This window comes from Danio aesculapii, chromosome 5, assembly GCF_903798145.1.
Source record: "Danio aesculapii chromosome 5, fDanAes4.1, whole genome shotgun sequence".
Classification (NCBI taxonomy): Eukaryota; Metazoa; Chordata; class Actinopteri; order Cypriniformes; family Danionidae; genus Danio; species Danio aesculapii.
This window is the reverse complement of record NC_079439.1, coordinates 14,000,571-14,023,758: the sequence shown is the minus strand read 5'-3', so window position 1 is coordinate 14,023,758 and position 23,188 is coordinate 14,000,571. Positions and strand designations below refer to the sequence as shown.

The 23,188-nt window shown below is 32.5% G+C and overlaps 1 protein-coding gene across 1 annotated transcript in view; it reads right to left on the bottom strand.

Moving 5' to 3' along the window:
- Nucleotides 1-22,644, bottom strand: part of sec14l8 (SEC14-like lipid binding 8) — a 38,728-nt gene extending 16,084 nt beyond the window's left edge. Inside the window, exons 1-8 of the mRNA XM_056457420.1 lie at nucleotides 22,536-22,644; nucleotides 22,100-22,175; nucleotides 14,763-14,806; nucleotides 11,125-11,187; nucleotides 8,442-8,630; nucleotides 6,391-6,486; nucleotides 6,245-6,305; nucleotides 4,307-4,390 (exon numbers count right to left, since the gene is read on the bottom strand). Of these exons, the coding sequence (XP_056313395.1) occupies nucleotides 4,307-4,390; nucleotides 6,245-6,305; nucleotides 6,391-6,486; nucleotides 8,442-8,630; nucleotides 11,125-11,187; nucleotides 14,763-14,806; nucleotides 22,100-22,175; nucleotides 22,536-22,589 (667 nt within the window). The 5' untranslated portion in view covers nucleotides 22,590-22,644. The remainder of the gene's footprint in view (nucleotides 1-4,306; nucleotides 4,391-6,244; nucleotides 6,306-6,390; nucleotides 6,487-8,441; nucleotides 8,631-11,124; nucleotides 11,188-14,762; nucleotides 14,807-22,099; nucleotides 22,176-22,535) is intronic.
- Between the last annotated feature and the right edge of the window lie 544 nt (nucleotides 22,645-23,188).

Below are 23,188 nucleotides of genomic sequence, written 5' to 3'. Positions count from 1 at the left end.
TTTGGGTTTAATGTTGTAGTTTTGAGTATAATTTGCTTTATTCTGCAAAGGTCTGATAACATTTCATTCATTTATTTTCCTTTGGCTTAGTCCCTTATTTATCAGGGGTCGCCACACTGGAATGAACCACTAACTATTCCAGCATATGTTTTACACTGCGGATGCCCTTCTAGCCACAACCCAGTACTGGGAAACATCCAGACACTCTCGCGTTCACACACACATTCGTAGACTACGGCCAATTTAGCTTATTCAATTCACCTATAGCGCATGTGTTTGGACTGGGGGTGAATCCGGTGCACCCGGAAGAAACTCACGCCAACACAGGGAGAACATGCAAACTCCACACAGAAATGCCAACTGGCTCAGCCGGGATTCGAACCAGCATCCTTCTTGCTGTGAGGCGACAGTGCTAACCACCGAGCCGCCGTGCTGCCCTCATGATAACATTTCTTTTAAATGGTGTGTCTTTTTTTGTAAAATGACAGCTGTTTGTTTTGATTAGAAATCAGATATGCTGCGATACTAACAAGTCCTAAAGAAACAGTCCACTTTTTTTGGAAATAGATTTTTGTAACTCTCCTACAGCTGAGTTTTAGCATTTATGAATCCATTCAAATGATCTCTGGGTCTGGCGGGATCACTTTTAGCTTAGCTTAGCATAAACCATTGAATTGAAATAGACCGTTAGCATCTCACTTAATTTCCAAAAACAGTTGCAACTACAACATGTAACCGCAGAAGAGTCAAGCTTTAAATGAGAAAATTAATCGAAATCATTGTGATTTTTCTTTTTGTTTTTAGCAAGATGCTAATTTCCATGTGATCTAATAACAGAAAAGCAGGTTGCTGTTGTGCTCATATAGTAATAGTACATTCAATCATGTTAAAATAATAACTTTTTTTAAAATAGAATATGATTTCGTTCGACTTTAATAGTCATAATGAGAACTTTTCATTTAGCTTCACTTTTTTTGGAAAAAGGTTTATTTTACAGCATCTCTGTGGTTGAACAGTTGAGTTTTACCATTTTTTTAACCCATTCAGGTGATCTCTGGGTATAGCTTAGATTAGCATAAATCATTGAATTGGATTAGAACATTAGCATCTCACAAAACAAAACTAAAATGATGTAAATACTTCAAAGCTTCAAATCTTTTTTTATTTTTTAGCAAAATGCTATTTAATTGTTACTTAAGCAACTGACCGTACACATCCTTGTGATTCAAAGTGCCAAAATGGACTTCTATTAGTGGAAAAGCAGGCTGCTTATATAATAATAATAATAATAATAATAATAATAATAATAATAATAATAATAATAATAATAATAATAATAATAATAACAACAATAACCTACTGGGTTAATATTAAAATATGAATAATATTCAAATGGAATATCATTTTGTTTGACTTTAATATCCATTATGATAACTTTACATTCAGCTTTTCTGTCATATACTGATTAACACCCTTTAAAGTGGTCATTTTGAAAACAAAGCTCTTAAAATCTAAATTATTCTAGCATGTTAGCCTTAGAGGACAGGTTCGGCCGAGTGATTGCAAGTCCATAAGCATGAAAGAAATTAAATAGAGCTTAAAAGTAACCATAACAATAGGTATGTGATATGAAACAGTGTGATATGAAAAATATGATATAGAAAAACTACATTTTGATCAATTGATATTGTGACAAAAAACATCCCTGATATTTCATAACTTTTACCAAAAAATTATAATAATAATTATAATAATTCAATGACTTTCAATATTTGGAATAAACCTTTTAAAATGTGATGATATTCCAGAAATTCCATGACCGTGGGAACTGTGTTCATTAAGCTTATAGAGTAAACAACATAGGTTACATTTATTTGAAATGTTTGTTGGGTAAATTTCTGTATTATCTATTATTATTATTATTATTATTATTATCATTATTATTATTATTATATGTCAAGTTTGTTAACATATGTCATCTTTTGTAAGGTGACATTTTTCATACAGAGATTGATACATATCTCATATGGAATCTGTACCATCTATAACTATGTATAAAAATAAATGTATAGAATAGTCTATTTTTATAGACCATTGTAAATGTTTTACAGCTGATTAGGATTTGTGTTCGTCTCTGGTGTGGTGTTATGGACATGTTTGTTTCTTTTTTTTCTAGAAGAGATACTGTATTTCAATGGGACTTAAATTAATAAATAAATGATTGAAGGAAGGATTGAATGGAAATCAGTCTGATAATTCTCTCAATCATTGGCTTTAACAAAACAATTCTTATTTACAACAATTATCATGTTGTTAAAAATATATTTAGATGAAACAAAAATAAAAACAAGCCATCAATACCCATATAATGCCATTGCACGTCATCTATGCTGCTTGTGTTTTAGTGATCTATGTTGCCAGGCAACGCATTTCACCCACTAAGATAATCAGTAATCAGTTTAGTCTCGATGGATAAAAGAAGGGGGTTTATGGACAACAAACAGACATTAGAGGCATTAAATGCCATGAGTGAGGATGAGTCTGATAGTGTAAGTAAGACAATGGCATAATACAGAATCATAAAACATAAACATGGTTTTAGTCATAACAAAACAGTGGTCATTGCATGAGTTCAACTTTCAATGATTGTAAATAAATATCAGGTTTTATAGTGATCCTATAACGTAAATGGGGTTTTTAGTCATAACAAAAAATGTTCAGCTTGAAACTATATGTAATGTTTCTAAATAAACATGAGGTTTTAAAGTGATCCTTGGCGGTTGTTTTTATAAATCTAATCTCTTTTATACCGATTTTTTTTTGTTGTTGCTGTAACAATTAGTTTACTGTAAACACATGCCGTTTGTTTATATATGAAACAATGAGTTTAAATTATACGACTGACAACATGTAAAAACATAGTATGCATTCAGTGCTCAGCATTAATAAATACACCCCTTTTAAGTTAATATTTTTTACAGGATGCTTTACAATAATATATTTGTGTTAATACATTAGATAAATCAGTACCAAAGCTAAAACTGAAACTAATCTAACAAAAAAAACTAAGATCAGAGTCCAAAAACTAGTGCAGTCAAATTAATAAGTTAAGGGAAAATCTCAAATAAAATATAATGAACAGGAGAAATCAAGAGAAATCTAAAAATATAAATATAACAATTAAAAATATTGTTGTTGCAATAACTTGTTTGAATTTATTTATTTATTTATTTATTTATTTATTTATTTATTTATTTATTTATTTATTTATTTATTTATTTATTTATTCATTCATTCAGTTAGTTAGTTAGTTAGTTAGTTAGTATATCAGCATAACCATTACAATATTTCAGCTTAAAAGGCGATACATTTTTCACTCCCAATCATTGAACTTTTTTTTTACAATATATATGGTAACAATACACAATGTAAAAATTAAAATAAACAAAGTGAATAATAACAATAACAATAAAATAATAATGTAAACAATAATAATATCAAAATTTACACAATTCGGGGAAGGTCAAACATACACCTAATGATCAAACTCTATACTAAATAATATTAAATCTTTGTTCTAGGTCTGAAGATGAGACTGTGAGAGAAAGATTACTGGTTATTAAACTAGAAAATGCGTACCTTGCAGATTAAAGCCAAGAAGCAATTATTTTACACTTCTACAAAATCTGGATAAATTAGCCTTACATATTCAGTCCATTTGGACCGAATATTTCTGAATACATTCATAGGTATTTCCACCCAAACTCCCACCATATGTATGAATTAGAGCATTTTGATGTGAATTCACATACGTTTAACCAATCTTCATTCAAAATTAAAAATGACCTTCTTTTCCCTATTTTTCTTGAACATATTCTGTTGAGTGAGGATTATTCATCCTTAAACCTTTACAAAACTTAGAAATGACACCTTTATTCAAACTACCTTGACAAGCAGAGTTTAAATGTATTTTCTTTCTATTGCATGAGATGTTCGATGATCACACTTTTATTTTAATAAATATAACTGTTTAATTAAATACATCCAAATATATTAGCTATATTAACTGAGAAATTAATACAAACATTCATTTTCAAAAGGCGGTGTACTCATTTATGCTGAGCACTGTACATTAGGAAAAGACAAGAATCACCAGAGCCAATTTCTGAGCTAAAGGTTTTTAGCAAAACTTCAACCTAAATACATTTAGGTACAGCAGGATGAAGTCAGAATGGGATTTTCAGAGTGTTGTCAAAAGAAATTGTAAAGAAGGCATTGGTGCGTTAAGAAACGTGTGTTAGCTTACATCCCAGTACGATGACCTTGCGGCGCGTGTCCTCGCTCAAAAAATGCTTCACCAGATTGTACGCCACAGGAAACAGTTTAGGTGCTGCAACACAAAAAATCGTCATTGAACTTTCAATTCAAGTTAACTTTTCTGAGATTTTTTTCTCTCAGAACTGCAACTTTGTATCTCACAGCATCAACTCTAGAGTGTGAATTTAAATCTTGCATATCTGAGAAAAGGTTAGAATCGCAAGATAACTCATAAATACATGGAGGAAGTCTGAATTCCATTCATAATACTCATATTCATACTATAAAGATTTTTTTTATCTGTCAGGAAGTACATTCATATGTGCCATTAGTCTACTAAGAAAAAATCAGAATGAAGATATTAAGATTAAAAAAAGTCAGTGTTGCAAGAAATAAACTCAGAATTGCGAATATTTTTTAAAGGTGCAGTATTTAAGTTTGACACCCAGTGGTTGAACTAGAAATTGCACAACAAGCAAGCGCATGTTGCCAGATTGACGACATCAGCAGGAGCATGCTTGACCCTAGAGCCTAATGGCTAATTTAAACGTTCTAAATAAAAGCAATGGCATGCGATAAAAGGATTTTTTTCATTTTAAAAGGAGTTTTTGTTCTAACCAACACCTCCAGTTGATAATATTAGAAATGGCTTCTTGCAGCTGAAAACTGACAATGATCACCTCAGGTTCACCTCACGTGCTTTATTCGGTGTTTAATTATGTGAGTTTGAATGCCATTTTACATGACATTTATTGCCATATACTGAAAGCAGAAGCAGATAGTTTACCATTCAGCATGTACATTTAATAATGTTAAATGTTAATGTTTAATATGTATTAATTAGATTATAAGCCTTACCATTTCGTTGGGGTGCAGTAAAAGTATTCTGTGCTACTGAATGGCTGTATTTAAATGTCTGTGGTGTTTCATCTGATGGAAACAGCCAAATTATCACTGCATATCTCGCCACGTAGTGTGTTGTTAGTACAAGGTGTTACGATGTAACCTGCTCAGCTAATGTTTATGTTCGGAATATTTATATAAAATTTATAGAATTTATATAACTCTGAATCTGCGTCTCATTTCGGAGTCTGCTACCGTCCACTGGAGGTCGCATTTCGGATGCAGATGCATGCATTGAGAGCCTTCCTGAATGAAATACACGGTTTTCCATAAAGGAAACCCAGGGTGCTGAAATATAATTGGCTAAACTGGCATTGGGTGGGTTAAAGGGACCAAAACAAAGACAGCCGTTTCAAAGCAGAATATCTGACAAGATAAACAAGAATGTTCACTTAGAATGTTTCTTAAATATCTGCAAGCATATTATGGTATTTTTATGCTTTAGAAGTCAAAAACTTACATACAGCACCTTTAAATCTGCAAATTGCATGCTTATATTTTGCAGTTCTAAGAAAAAAGTTAAAGTGCATGGAAAGATGCATGAAAATGGAATGCAAGATGCAACCTGAAACTACCAAAGTTTGTCATAATTCAGACAGTTTTTTTTTAGAATTGCACATTTTGTATTTAAGATTGTTCTCCATAATTCTGAGTGAACAGTGAAAAACAATGAAAATTCTCTGAACGGTGAAAAAAGTGTAATAGTTGTGAGACATGAATACAAAATTGTGAGGGAAAAGTCAGAATTGTAATATAAATAAAAAATGTGTTATTATCTTTATTTTATTCTATGGTAGAAACAAGCTTCGATAGGATTCAGTGTTTTTTATAGCAGACATCAATACACAAATGAATGCATAAATCTTTAACATTACCATTTTAATAAACTTAAATTTGAAGAATTTTTTTGAACATTTTTTGGTTTCTACCATAGAATAAAAGAAGGACAATAACAACTTTATTTATCTAACAATTCTGACTTTTCCCTCAAAATTTGTATTCATATTTTTGCAGGACTACTGACCTTTAATGACAAATAATCTCTTAAGTCCCTCTGGATAATTATCTTCAAACATAGTGAGAACCTATAAAAGAAAAATACTAATGTAGACCAATGCAACTGAAAGCATCAAGCAATATATTATATCATCCATATAAAAACACACACACCTCTCCATAAGTCTCTATAGCTGGCTTATATAAGTGCTTCATTCCCAGACCTTCACAGTCATAGACCATAGTAATGGATTCAATGTTCCTACCCAACTGAAAGAAAAAAGTTAAAAGACAGGCATAACATTTTAAATATGCATTCAAAGCACATGATATAATCCTTATAAACACTGTAAGTTATTCTACTTTCAGTTGTTCACTCAAACAAATTTTATCTTAAAAGGACAGATTCAATTTTGATTCCAAAACAGTAGACACTGACATCCATATTTAGAAAAAGCATACAATGGAAGTCAATGGCTATAAGGGTTTCCAACATTCTTCAAAATATCTTCTTTTGTGTTCAACAGTAGAAAGAAACTAAGTAAATTTTTCATTGAGGCTGAAATATACAAGATTTTGCAAACTTTTTTTCCCATCTGACCAAGTCGACCACATTTAAATGTCCAGTTAGGTGAAAGAAAAACATTGCTTTTGTGTGCGTCTCTTTAAATGTAAATTGTAAACTTTAAATGTAAAGCTTCTATTGCCTGCCCCCTTTAGGAAAGTGAGCGGAGCCTTCACAGCTTGTGCTTCTGTTATTCCAGCAACAACAAACAAAGCATCTGCATAAATGTTTTGTCAGTTTAAACTCCTGATATACAGTTTTCTGAGCGCTAAAACACATAGCACATGCACAGAAAGCCAGATCTCATTTACATAATCTGTGAAACACATGCAAGAATAAAGTGAAGTCGAAGTAAAGTCAAAAACACATATAAATCCCGTATAAATAAGAGATTCATCAAGATAAACCAAAAACATCATAAGTCCAAGGCACTCTAAGAGTATGTGAAAAATGTTAGGAAGCCTTTATTATAATGACTATTGTTTTAATAAACGGTACTATTGTGCACCGCACCAACGCGCGGCAAAACTTGCTTAATTTTCCTTATCCCGAGGTTTCCCTAATCCTGGATTGGGCCGTATCATGAGAAGATGCTGTGGTGGTCATGGAGGAGTGGAGACCATGAGATTTATACCTGAAAGACCCAGTGACAGAAGAGTCTCTGCACTGATCCCGTGGGCTCACCTGAACACCCATCAGTGACCAGAGGAAAAATGTTCGTGCCCCACTTTAGCCTGGTTTCTCTGTAGGTTTTTTTTTTCCTTCACTTTCGTCAATTGGTGAAGTTTGTTCCTCGCCACTGGCTTGCTTGGTTTGGGACTTGTGGAGCTGCGCATTGATGGATTTACTTTTCAGTGTTTAGACTACACTGAACTGAACTTCAACTCTGAAAACTGGACTGACACAGTTTCAGTATACTAGAACTTCTATGTTAACCTGCTTTGTAAAAGACTCTACATTGTAAAAGAGCTCTAGAAATAAAGATGAATTGAATCAGTGTGATCTTTTTACTTACTGTTACTTTTATTTATATTTAAAAATACTTTTTCTAGTGCCTTGGATTTTTTTTGTTTAGCAAAATAACATGTATACATGTTGTTGGTTATATCTGTCAGTTTAAACAGTTGCAGAAAAAAATCATGTGTATCAGTATATTAGATCAGTGAAATAGTGTCTACATGCAATATGAAATATGACATGATTCACACTCTTTAGTGTGAATTATTTCAATTCAGGATATTGTTACATGCATATTGACAGGAAAAAAACTCAATCAAAGCTTTTGAATTCAAAAAGGGCTTGACGCAGAGAATTTGTAGGGACTCCTATGTGTGAAATGTGCAAATTTTTCATGCTTTAACAGCAGAATTTTGCCCTAAAGAACATCTAAAACACATGATATGACCCCTTTAAATATGTTCAGATTTCAGAAAATGTATTACAGCCTTAATATACCTAAATATCAAGACATATTTACAAGTTTATAATGTTTTAAGAAGTTTATGTTTTTGTGAGTATTTTTAAGGGCTATACTGTCTGTATCATAAGATTGTATCATATTAGATCATGATCATTTCAGAAGACAATGTGCATTTGACAGACAAACTGAGAAAATATTAAATAAGTCTTTTCTTGCCACTTTTGACAGCCGCACACTTACCCGTTCGCTCTGTCGATCACAATCTTTCTGCAGAATCTCGCAGTCTCTGACTTTAGATTTGATTAAGTCCTGCTTAGAGGCCGAGTGCATCAAACCCTTTGGGTCCAGGGGTCCGATGACATCATACCAGACCGGGCTCCCTTCACGGTCGTGTCCACACATGCCACCAGACAGGTACTTATCTATTACCTGAGCAAAACCAAAACACAGAGTGAAATACGATTACTAATCAAGACAACAGCACTGTTTGATATACTATGTGCATAGTTGAAGTCAGAATTATTAGCCCTCCTGAATTACTACCCCGCTATATATATATAATTTTTTTCTTCCCCAGTTTCAGTTCAACGAAGAGAAGATTTCTTTCAACATATTTCTAATCACTACAGTTTAAATAACTTATTTCTAATAACTGATTTATTTTATCTTTGTCATAATGACAATACATAATATTTTGCTAAAAATTCTTCAAGATACTAGTATTCAGCTTAAAGTGACATTTAAAGGCTTAACTAGGTTAATTAGGTTAACTAGGCAAGTTAGGGTAATTAGGCAAATCATTGTGTAATGATGCTTTGTTCTGTAGACTATCAAAAAAAAACTGCTTAAAAAGGCTAATAATTTTGATCATAAAAATTTAAAAATTTTAAAATTAAAAACTGCTTTAATTCTAGCCGAAATAAAACAAAACACTTTCTCCAGAAAAAAATATTATCAGACATACTGTGAAAAAATCCTCGCTCTGTTAAACATAATTTGGGAAATATTTAAAAAAGGAAAAAAAAAAAAATTCACAGGAGGGTGAATAATTTTGACTTTTGACTGTACATGCTCAAAATAGACATAATTATAATGAGCATGAGGCGTTGATCCAATCATTAAGGAGGTCACATACACAAGTCTTAAAGGTAGAGTACCAAAAACAACCTGCTTATTTCCAGGGGTCAGTTTGAGTTTTGAGTAAAACTAAACTATTAGTGTTTATATGCCGAAAATGTTTACTAACACATATATAACCTGAGGGAAAAATTACACAAATAAAAGAAATCTTATATAATGTATATAAAGTATATAACATATCTTGTGTAATATTATATAATATCTGAGTAATATTATATTATTTACCCAATTTCTGTTTCATGGACAGCACATTTCTAAACATAATAGTTTTAATAACTCATTTCTAATAACTGATTTATTTTATCTTTTCCATGATGACAGTACATAATATTTGACTAGATATTTTTCAAGATACTATTATTTTATGTAGCCTGCGATCACGGGGTGTCTAATATTACACTGTAGTATTTATATGAAACCACTGCGATCATGGACAGGATGTCTGATATTACAGTATAAATGTTTATATTGACATGAATTCCCTGCAATCATGGACCGCTGTATGAAGTTACAGTATATATAATACACGCATCCCCTGTGGTCACTGACAGTTGTCTATATTATCTGAAACTCCTGGAAACAAACACATCACAGCCTGTCACACTGAGCTGCCACGAGTTGAATTGGAGTGACGTCAACTCCCACTTCGTCTGATTGGCTAGAGGAGCAATTGTCAATCTTGACTAGTGGACCAATGATGACGCTGAAACCCGCCCGTGATTTAAATGAAACTCGCATTGCATGTTTAAGAAATGCAATCGCAGGATGTTGGAGCAAGAACGAAAGGGGGAAAAGACTGTAAGTGCACAAAACATTCAAATATGAGCAGAAAAAAACGTTTTGTCTAAACACGTCTTCATTTTTGATTTACACTCATTATCTTTTGGTACACAACCTTGTTGTTTCTTATTTTGCATTTAGTTCTCGCTTTTGCACAATTTCACATGCAATGACAATATTTTGATTTATGCACAAATCTTTTTTTTATCCGCGACACTTTAGGCGGGAATTTGATCCCATAAGTATTTAGCTTAAAGCGACATTTAAAGGCTTAACTAGGTTAATTAGGCAAGTTGGTAATTAGGCAAGTCACTGTATAATGATGGTTGTTCTTTAGACAAACAAAAATATATTGCTTAGGGGCTAATAATATTGACCTTAAAATGGTTTTTAAAAAACTGTAAAAACTGTTTTTATTCTAGCCGAAATAAAACAAATAAGACTTTCTCCAGAAGAAAAAATTATTAGACATACTGTGAAAATTTCCCTAATCTGTTAAATATCACATGAAAAATATTTAATACAGAACAAATATTGCACAGGAGGGTCCTCAACTGTATACGTGTGTGTGCGCGTTTAGTGACTTATGAGGACACAAATCTGTATAATGGCATAGGTATGACACGGTTTATTACAAGAAAGTGGTGAAATATGAGGACATTGCTGAAGTCTCTGAAGTCTCATTTTTCTGAAAGCTTATAAATCAGACAGAATGAGTTTTTTTAGACAGTAAAACTGTACACAGACTCCTGTGAGGGTTGGGTTTAGGGGCAGGGTAGGGTTAGGTTAATTCAAAATACAGTTTGTACAGTATAAAAACAATGGAAACCTGTAAACAATTCACAAAAACAAATGTGTGTGTGTGTAAATTATTAATATGCTTTACTGGTTGATTATTCATTTATTTATTCATTATCAGCATTATTGATAATACAACTAAATAGCTAACATTTAAGTGATGCATAGTGTAGATACACAAATAAATGATGCTTGGGTGTCGTACCTCTGGCACCTGCCACTCGGTAGTGATGGTGTCAACTTTCATGTGTTTCCGAAATTCCATATGCTGCACACGAAAAACAAAACAAGATTAAAAACATTCAAATGAACATGCCTAAAGCTGTGTTCGCATGATCGAATCAGATCCGTCACCACAGCAATGTTGTTATCAGTTCTGAATGAACAGTTTTCCACCATGAGTCTTCGTGTTTTAGATACGGCTGCGCTTTGACCTGCGGTTCAACAGATACTGGTGACAGAGTTCAGAGATACTACAACACGGCAGCCAAATGCTCTGTAATAAAAGACCTATGAGCATCAGACTCACAATGGGAAAGCAAACAGCACTTTGAACAGCAGAAGAATATAGCGATCACAGTTTAATCGCTCATAAGCTGTGATTATGCTCCCCTCCGTTCAATCCTGAATAGCACAATTCACTGCAGGACTGACATAAAGTGCTCAACATATGAATACACCCCTCACAAATCTCTCATATAAATTAATAATATCTGTAGGAAGCTTTACAATATTATATATGTGCATATACAGTAGATTAGTCTGTACTGAAGCCAAATCTAGAGATAATCTAACAAAACAACTTAAGAAAACAGTCCAAAATCAGTACACCCGAATTTATGTCAAGGAAAAATGTTAAATAAAAAATGTAAAAAGAGCAAAATAGAATCAAGAGAAACAAAAAATTTATACAATTTTGCTGAAATCTTGTAGTTTGTAATTTTATTTCCAATATTTTGCATGATTTAAATGTATAATAATAATAATAATAATTTATTTTATTTCTAAATGGTGCCTTTCTGGACACCCGAGGTCGCCTAACAACTAGCAACAACAGAGTTCCATAGCCGAGGAGCCATAGAGCTAAAATTATCTTTCAATTTCTGAAGATGTTCAATGAGTGAAATATTATTTTAGTAAATATATATTCGTTTAATAAATCTGTTTTGTTTAAATACACTGATATATATGTCCTATATTCACTGAGAAATGGATACAAATATTCATTTTCAAAATGGGGTGTACTCAATTATGTTGAGCACTGTAGATGCTATATATATTGATGTCTTTTGCCATTAGTATTATTAATATTATTACTACGGATTAAAATCAAAACCTGGCCAGAGAAAATATGCAAATCCCTCATAGCTTGTTGGCTATCCACCTCATTTTTTTATAATGACATGACATTTTGTTGTGATGAATTGTAAAAATGTCTTACTTTGAAAAGATTAAAGATTCAACTAGAGGCTCTCACAAATTCTCTAATGTTTGGCATCCCTTATTATCCCATTTCTCTACTATAAATGTACTTCCTGGGGAATAATGTGCCGTATTTTGTATGTTATTGTAATTTCATATTTTTTACTGTCCTGACTGATATGCGTAGGCTAGACTAGACTACCACTTTAAGATAACACATGTAGTTTCCGTTATTATGGTCTCATTTTTTAATTTATTTGATGAGACTACTCAACTTTTGCAATTACTCTAGTCCAACTTTTTATTCTTGTGTTCTTAATATTTTTTTATTATAGTTACTGTCAATATTTATAACAGGCAGTGTATTAAGGGTTTTGTTTGGGTGGGTTAAAAAATCCATCTCTGTATAAATACACTGTAAAAATCTTGCTGCCTTAAATTATTTTGTTGAATCACATGAACTTTTCTATTCATCTCAATTTACATCAATCAAACTGACTAAAAATATTAAGTTAGACTTTATATAACTTAAAACATTTTGTTGAAACCTGATAAAATACGTTAAAGCATCATGAAAATATTTGTTTTCTTGACTTTTTGTCATTACATTTTTTACAGTGTAATGACATTTGTGCTTGGCATAAACATAAAGAAAATTGTAAAGTTAATTGGACAGGTAAAAATGTCGGGTGAGGCTTGATTTTGTGCATCTAGATGTGCCTGGATGATTGTGGTTGATCTCTTCTGAGTGACAGGCTGATCCCATCCTCATGCCAGAAAATTTGTCATCAATCAAGATTGAGTGTATCGTTATACCTCTATTTCTCACTCACTCTCTATCCTTCGGCATATTCCCTGATATACTATGGATCGCCACAGCGGAATGAACCACCGATTACTCTAGCATATGTTTTAGAACCGTGAGGCTCTCGAAGGTTAAAGTTAAAGAAATGGCTAAAAATTATTTGATGCAACATGCACAAATATAAATGTAATTTTGCAAACTGATGCTTCATTTGCATTTATGCACTTGACAGATGTGTGTTTTCTAAAGCAACTCACAATGCATTGAATTCACACGTTACCATTACCACACATTACCCACATCATTTAAATCGGGATGATATTTTAGCCTCAGTGTCTTAGATTTTTGGGGCAAAATTCCATGTAAAGATTCAACTTTCATTTTGCTTATTGTTTTGTAAACCAATTGCACCACATATTCATTACTTTAGCCTGCAACTCCTATAGTTGCATGCAAAGACATGAACAATTCAGTTTTTGTTTTTGAGCTTCGTCCACATATAGCAATATGTCATACTGTAAGTGATGTACAAAACTTTGAAATCAGCAATATTTCCCTTGAAATCTGATCTGCAGGTGTAAACACAGGGTATGGTATTAGTCAGATTATATTTCATAGTATTATTATTCAAAGTGTTTTGGTGACCAACTCCCTGACATAAAGCCTGGCATTGTGAGGGTCTGTCAAACCCAAATTCATCAATCAAGAGATTAATCTAAAAGAAGAGTTTCATTATTCTTGATTTTTTTTCTAGTTGTGTGCCCAAAACCAATTTGATATTGGTCGATTGGAGATTGGTTTTGAAAACCAATGATAATCAGAAATGGTTGCTTCAGACTTGCCATCACCAAATAAAAACAAAAGTTAAATTATAAAATAAATGACAGAAGAACAAAAAAATATGAATCAATTAAATAATATAATGTTTTAAATTCTAACAAAATTAATTATAATATAATATAATAGAATATAATAGAATAAAATATAATAGAATAGAATAAAATAAAATATAATAGAATAGAATATAACAGAATAGAATAATTTATATAATAAAATAATATAATAAAATAATAATAAAATAATAATAAAATAAAATTTGTATAAAATAAAACAAAACAAAACAAAACAAAACAAAACAAAACAAAACAAAACAAAACAAAATAAAATAAAATAAAATAAAATAAAATAAAATAAAATAAAATAAAATAAAATAAAACAAAACAAAATAAAATAAAATAAAATAAAATAAAATAAAATAAAATAAAATAAAATAAAATGAGCCTTGGTGAACAATTTTTTTTTTTCTTTTATATATATATATTTTTTTAAACCCTGAACAGTATTGTATCCAGGCACGTGCACAGATAGGGCTCAACTTGTGCCCTTTTTTCTCTTGAATAAAAAGTGCCCTTGAGCAAAATGAGCAAAAGTGCCCCCTGGTCTTCAGTTGGCGACCGCCAACCAGTCCAAGCCCATATCACCCCCCTTCAGTTCGTGCCATCAACCAACCAACCCACCCCGATCTTTAGTTCGCGATACTGAGTACTGCACAGTACCTAGTGTAACTATTTAAAAACAACATCAATAACAACAACAACAATGAAATGGCAGTATACCTTGCGCAGCATGGCCTCGGATTTCTGTAGATTGAAGTTTCTGGCTGGAAAATAAAAGTAAAAAGTTGCAAATGAGTAAAACAATTATCATTTAAAATAACTTATTTACACAGGACAAATCTGCTATTATTTACTCACTCCCCATTTGTTCAAAACCTGTTTGGTTTCTTTCTTTTATTAAACATGAAAGAAGATATTTTGATGTATGTAAAAAAAAAAAGCAGCCATTGACTTCCATATATTTTTCCTACCATGGATATCAGTGGCTGCTGGTTTTCAACAGTATTCAAAATATCTTCTTTTGTGTTCAACAAAACAAAAGAAGCAAGGTTTGGGACCACTTGAGGATGAGTAAATAGTGAGCATATTTTCTTTATAGTGAACTATCCCTTTAGGTCACTTGCAGGTTTTGAGCCAACAAATCAGCAGCTATCTGTCCTACAGTTTAACCTCACATCTACTATACAAGCTAAATTCAATACTAAACTCTCACACTCACAATATAAAGAGCATGTGTGTCCTGCACATGACCAGAATCAACATCTTGACTCAAGACAAGGTGCTTTTATGTGTTTTAACTGAAGATAACCTGCACAAATCTGGAAGCCTTGTGCCACTGAAAGTTATTATTTGGTAACAGATTAACTGTTCAGCTGAGAAACAGGAAAGCTTTGGATCTGCGAGTCCACGAGTAGACTAGACAGACCACAGTGTGCTGACCTTCAATATATTCCCATGTAATAACCGTTTTCAAGGTATACCGCGGTTTGGAAAAGTCAAGGTTTTAAAACTGCCAAAATTTTCTGTAGTACCGTTCCTAAGAAATGTGTAAGGATTTTTATTTACATTTTTTTTTTAGTTATTTAGGAAAACAGTATCTCCAGCAAAAAAAAAAATATCCAAAGATGCAGTTTAAAATTGTAAAGAATCTGTGTTTTGAAACAAATGAAGACTTTGTATTATATAGCCTCACTTGCTTACTGCTCCAAAATATCATGAACCTTTCAAAAAATAAAATATATTGTTTTCAAAAGGGAAAAAAGTTAAGTTTTTTACCCAGACATTTAAAAAGAATATATTTTAGAGCAGTCATCACAATACCTTGATACAGTGATATTTTACCCAAGGTTATCATACCATCAGAATCTTATACCGGCCCATGCCTATTCCCATGTAGATTATAGACTGAAAGCCTATATATCTGAAAGCCTGTCCTCAAACGAGTATTACCACACACAAAGTAAAATAATTATTACAAATTCAGCCCAACCCAATTTCATTTCCACAGTGCTGGATTAGTGTCACTGTCAACTACTGTATTCACACCTGTCTATACCTGACCAGCCCGGAGACACAACTGACCCAGAATTAGTCAGACATGAAGTCATACGTAAGTATTTAATACTCATAAAGAAGATTATGTGACAAAGCTGACAAAAGCTCTCAGTGTTTGTGGAACAGATCTGTCAGTCGCTTTATCAAGAGTTTTTATGATGTCTGTCTGTCTGTCTGTCTGTCTGTCTGTCTGTCTGTCTGTCTGTCTGTCTATCTATCTATCTATCTATCTATCTATCTATCTATCTATTTATCCATCCATCCATCCATCCACCCTTTCAATCAACTCTCCAACCATCTATTCATCCTTTTATACATCTAGCCTTTCATCCAACTGTCTGTCCATATATCCTTTCATCCAAATGTCCATCTATCTATCCATCCATTCATCCATCCATCCATCCTTTCATCCAACTGCCCAGCTATCTTCGTGTGTTTATCTGTCTGTCTTCAATGCAAAATTAGCAATTACATAAGTTTGCTAAAAATATATATATTTTTTTTATTCATAGTATATTTCATTGACGTGACGAAAATGTGAATTTGCCTATGCATATGCATAAATCACGCTGTTTTGCTGATGTGTTTGTTTGCCAGGGTGTGTTGGTGATATTTGGATTGTTGTTAATGCAGTTGCTAGGTGTTTGCTAACCGTCTCTTGATATCTATCTGATATCTGTTCTTTTTATATGGCTTTAATGTAAGCCCATGAGATTTTTTGTGTGTGTCAGTTTTATTGTCCACTAGCAATAAGTCTAATCACTCAGAAAAGGTTACTGATATCATGCATGTTTACAGCACAAATAATATAGAACAAGTTTTGTACCTACACACTTGGCAGTTACAACTTTGTTGTGTTTTAATTACCAATAATGATATTATGATCACGAATTCAATCTCTACAAAGTTACAATCAAAAGTTTGAAGTTGTTTGATATTTTAATGTTTCTGAAAGAAGCTTTTTTTGCTCGCTAAAGCTGTAAAAAAATATTCAAAAATAAAAAAACAAATATTCTGAAATACTATTACTTTAGAAAAGAACTGGTTTCTATTTTGATACGTTTAAAACAGTGTTAAGTGTTGAATTTTGAATCACTGGTTTGATGTATTTTTACTATTACATTGTAAAAATTAGATGCTTTGTTTCCAGTGAGGGCTTAGAGAAACTTGTTCATGCTTTTATCACCAGCAGGGTGGATTACTGTAATGGTCTCCTCACTCAGCTCATCCAGAACGCTGCTGCCAGGATTCTGACAAGAACCAGAAATTCAGAGCACATCACACCTGTCCTCAGGTCTTTACACTGGCTACCAGTTACATTCAGAATAGATTTTAAAGTATGATTCCTTTGTCTATAAATAATTAAATGGCCTAGGACCTCAATAAATTACAGATATGCTCACTGAATACAAACCTAACAGATCCCTCAGATCATTAGGATCGTATAAACTAGAAAAACCGTGAGTTCAGTCAAAGCAGGGTGAATCGGCTTTCAGCTACTGTAACTATGCCCCCCTCGCAACTGGAATCAGCTTCCAGAAGTAATTAGACATGCTCCAACATTAGGTACATTCAAATCAATACTGAAAACACATCAGTTTAGCTGTGCCTTTACTGAATGAGCACTGTGCTACATCAGACAGATCGCACTATTATGTCTTTCTTTTCATTTTCATTCCTTTAAAACTTTACAATTTTTATTCTTTGTTGTTTTTACTTTCTTGTTTCTTTTATTTTTGTTGATGTAAAGCACTTTGAATCACCGTTGTGTATGAAATGTGCTATATAAATAACTTGCCTTCCCTAATAAAAATCCGTATAAATAATTATTATCAATGTTTAAAACAAAATACTCAATTTTTGAGGAAAACTTTTGCATGAATTCTTTCATGAATAAAGTTTATAAAACGACTTCCTGCCTTTACTCTCACTTCAGATCAATTTGGTGCATGCTTGCTAATGTATCAATCATTTTCCCTGCACAAAATTATTTAATACCCCAACATTTAGAACAGCAGAGTCTGCATTTATTTAAAGACAAGAACTACACGCAGATTGCAGACTTGTACTGCAGTAAACTCATATCACATCTCCGCAGACCTCAATGACTAGTTTCACAATCAACAGTTTATCTTATCAACACTTGCCACTGCCTTTATTAACGAAATGTGCAAGTGTCAACACTCTCTCGCAGTACAGCACAGAAGACTATAATACAGATATCTAAAACCACATATGAAGACAGAGATTATTCGCCCTCCTTTGAAATATTTTGCCTTTTTCAAATATTTCCTGACTGATGTTCAGGGAATTTTTACCAGTGTTTCCTAATATATATATATATATATATTTTTTTTTTGGAGAAAGTCTTAATTCTTTTAGTTTGGCTGGAATAAAAAATGGTTTGTAATTAAAAACTACTAATATTTTTACCTCCCCTTATTAAATTATTATTCTTGACTGACTACAGAGCAAACCACTGTTGTCCAATAACTTGCCTAATTAGCCTAGTTAAGCCTTAAAATGGCATTTTAGGTTGAATACTACTATCTTGAAAAATATCTAGTATAATATTATGTACTGTCATCATAACAAAAAACGTATTAGAAGTTATTTATAAACTATCATGTTTAAAAAACTGTTGAAAAAAATAGTGAGCACTTCAGACAGAATTAAACCTTACAGGAAGGCTAATAATTTTGTCTTCGACTCTTCAGTAATAACTCTAGATTTTCATAATGCAAGCATGCAACTAACAATCGACATGCACATGCTAATTAACCAGTTACATCAGTACTCTCGGTGGTCTCTGTCTGGTGCCTAGAAATCCCTGCAGAAGACTGGCCGCATTCAGTCCTGTTCATGAACACAAAACAGCCTTTGTCAAACCTAAGAACAGCCTCTGTAAGGCTGCCAGTGAGGTGTTCAAACTCCAGTCTGGAGGGTCAACCAAAAGTGTAGAGAACATCCACAGTTATGGCTTTAGCAGCTTTAATTCAAAGCGAAACATAAGGTGTGTTCACACTTGCCAATTTGGGGAAATTAAAATGAATAAAAACAGGCCATGTCCAGCAGGCACAGGATGTTAATCTGATGTCAGATTGACGTTGTAACCTAACATCATGGGGACGTTGCATTTTGTTCGGAAATGAAAATAGAGTTAACGTCTGAACCCAATGTCCAACATAAAATTAACCAAATATCAACGTCTAATGATGTTACAGCTTGACATTGTGTGGAAGTTACGACTATGACATCTATTAGATGTTGGATTTTGGTTGCCATACCTGATGAATAAATCGTTCGACTTTGGATTTTGGTCACATTCCAACACAACCTATTATTGGACATCAAAGTAATGTTGTCCTTAGACGCTGGCTAGTCATTGAATGTTGGTCACCTGACATCACAACCTAAATCTAACCTAATATTATACGTCTTATGATGCTGTGTGCCTGCTGGGTGATGTCAGAAAATTATGGTATATAAAGAACAGAATACTCAAGAATACCAGGGCTGCACCCAAAATTGTTTACTACTTGAGTAGGTACTACATTTGAATTCGAATTTACTATATGACCATTAGGAAAGTATGATCTATATAAAAATACATTTTCACTCCAGTTAAAGTGATCATTCACTCAATCATTTGAAGATCTGCCCTTTTAAATCCAGTCTCCGAACTTGTTATTGTTCAGACTCGCCTTTCTATGTGTACGAAAAAAATTGCTTTCAATTCAAAATAACTGAATGAACATCTCCAATACAGCAACGCTTATTCAATCATGCACCACGAGTTTCTAGAAGCATCTAAACTCATCTGCTACATTCCTGACTCCACAGTTTTGATCCGATTACACTGACTCATACTGTCTGAACATGAGTCAGGACAGGACATATAGACTCTCTCATCACCAATGTCCAATAATCACATCACCAATGTCTCAGAAAAGCTATGATTCAGTTATTATTATTTAAAAAAAAGACTGTCCATGGCATTCTAAATATTATGAAAAGTTCTGCAAGATTCTATGTTGTAGTTATGATCATTCCATTGCATTCTGTTCTATCTATCTGTCTGTCGGTCGGTCGGTCAGTCGGTTGATCTATCTATCATATATGTAGATGAATAGAATTCTATTATATAGGTGGTTTCAGTTTAAAATATCATTTAATATTTGTGTATGAATACAATAATTTAACATCATCTATCTACAAGATTCTATATACAAATTGCACCATTGTAAAAGTCTATTTGTATTATGGTGCTCTTGTTCACTCTTTTTCATTTATTAGAACCTGTTGTAATATGCAAAAAAAAAAAAGAGTTACGTAATAATATTACTTTTCTAAGTAACAAGTAAAGTAGCGCATTACTTTTCAAAATGAAGTAATAATATTTCAGTTACTTTTAAAAGAATTTAATGTAAGTTTTTAGTTTAGTTAATTCACTTTTAATAAATTGCTGTATTAAAATGAACGTAGACACGTTGAATCCCGCACACAATGAGAGAATGCAGGAACAGAAAGAAAAGAAGACTCCAGAGCCTTACATTTCTGCAATGGAAATGTTCTCTTATTTTGAGCACACTGAAGCAAATGAAAAGAAGATTATCTGAATGGACAATTATTTTACTTTTTAATTAGACAAAATGTACAAAAGTAGCAAACGCATTGCTTTAAACTTTCATTCATCTGTATAGACGGCATGTATAGCTCTGGGGTCAGGAAGTTCTCAGAAGATAACATTATCCTACATTAATTTTTTTAATGTGTTTTTTAAAAGTAAATGAAGGTTATACAGTGTGTTGTTAATCGCAGAGCTCCTCTACATAAAAAAAAAAAAAAAAAACCCTCTGCAAGTTCTGAAAGAGATCAAGCCACAGCCAGGTCAGAAATAGTAACGCAAAAGTAACTCAAAAGTAACGTAATGCATTACTTATCATAAAAAGTAACTAAGTAGCGCAACTAGTTACTTTTTGGGGGAGTAACTCGATATTGTAATGCACTACTTTCTAAAGTAACTTTCACCGCCACTGTGTACAAACATAAAACTATTCTCACAATGCAAACATAAATGTATAAACAGTGTTGGGGGTCACACAACGCAAAAGTAACTTAAAAACTAACATAATGCATTACTTACAGGCCCGTAGCCAGTGGGGGTTGGGGTGGTTCGAAAGACCCACCCCCCACTGACAAAGTGCAGAATTTGACCCCTATATGATCTCATTTATCCCATTTTTGACTGCTATGCCATCATAATTTGTGAAAATTATATATAGAAGGAGGCTTTAGGACAAATTTAAAATGATAATTATAATTTTAATTAAGTGGCCAATATTTGCCCATAGGCTACAGTTTTACCAGCTTCCTACTTTTTTTTAAATGATGCATTATAAGTTTGTTTTTAAAAATAAGCATCTTTTCATATTTGAATGTTCACAACAGTATTTATAAACTGGATTAACTCACAGTTTAAATGCAAGTTTGTAAATAAATAAATACTTTGTAGTAAAATTATTTGAATAAAATGATTATAGAAAATATTTGTGGTGCATCAAAAAAGTGTGGTTATGATGACCATCCGACAAGCTGATCCAGCAAAGATGTCACTAAAATGAATAATTGAATAAAAAACTAGGCAAATAACTGCAAAAAAGGTTTACTTTTTCAGAAAAAAAGAACCACCCCTTTCAATCGACTGGCTAAGGGCCTGACTTACCATAAAAAATAACTAACTAGCGCAACTAGTAACTTTTCTGAGGTGTAACTCAATTTTGTGATGCATTACTTTCTAAAGTAACTTTCCCCAACACTGTGTATAAACATAAAACTATTATCACTTTGCATTTTAGTCCACTATTCTGTCAGTAAAATACAATTCTGTGTATATTACAGTATTACTTTCATACTCAAATACTCAATATTTCAGTACTTCAGCATGACATTATTAATATTTACAATAGTTTGCTGCATGAATATGAGGGAATGTGTCTCACCTCTCAGCCATCTGAGCAGAAAGTGGTCACTCTGGGATGGACACTGAGGCAGGACATCCTGAACATTTTGCCGAAACTGACATGTACAAAAGCAGAATTATGAAATGCATTCGTTATAGTTTGGTAAACTTTCATAACGCATAATCATCACCAGCTGGTACATCCCTCAATATCTATGACAGACAGCAATGGAAACGTGTGCACTTAATGTTACGGAATTGACACAAGTCAAAAACAGTGTGAGAGTTACTAATCATAATACACTAATTAAATTCAGCTGTGGGTTTTATTCAGCACTGAATCTGCGATTTGTGGCCTCAGTCTCGGCTCGGGACAGTGTTTCATCCCATCCTCTTCAGGACACGAGTCTCCACAAACCGTTGTTAAATCCACAACATAGCATTACTGCTGATATAAATAAGAAAATAAAATTCACCTGGGCCAAAGCTTCGGCTTGCTTGACGCTCAGATCTCCAACTCGTCCGCTCATGTCGCCACGAGTGCAGCAGAAATAAGTGTCTCAAAAGACCAGAGACTGTGTGTCAGACTCTGCGGTGATGTTTTAAGCCCCGCCCACCAGTTGCGCTGCATCTCCTCCGCTAGGGGCGCAGCAGAACACGCACTCTAATTATGTAAAATATTTATTTAATATTAATAAATGCATGCAAAAATATTAATATAATCCTAATTGGAAATAATAAAAGTAATAATAATAATGAATATATATATATATATATATATATATATATATATATATATATATATATATATATATATATATATATATATATATATATATATATATATATATATATATATATATATATATATATATATATATATATATACACACACACACACACACACACACACACAAGTATAAATCATTCTATTTCTATTACATCATATAAATAAACGTATATAACAACAATAATAGTAATTTTATGACAATAATAATTATTGACTATAACATAACAATTTTTGTTATTATTACTTAGTATTATTGATAAATTTATATGCTATTTTGTTACATATTTATTCTAATATAACAGAATCATAATAAAAATGTTATATATATTAATAATATAA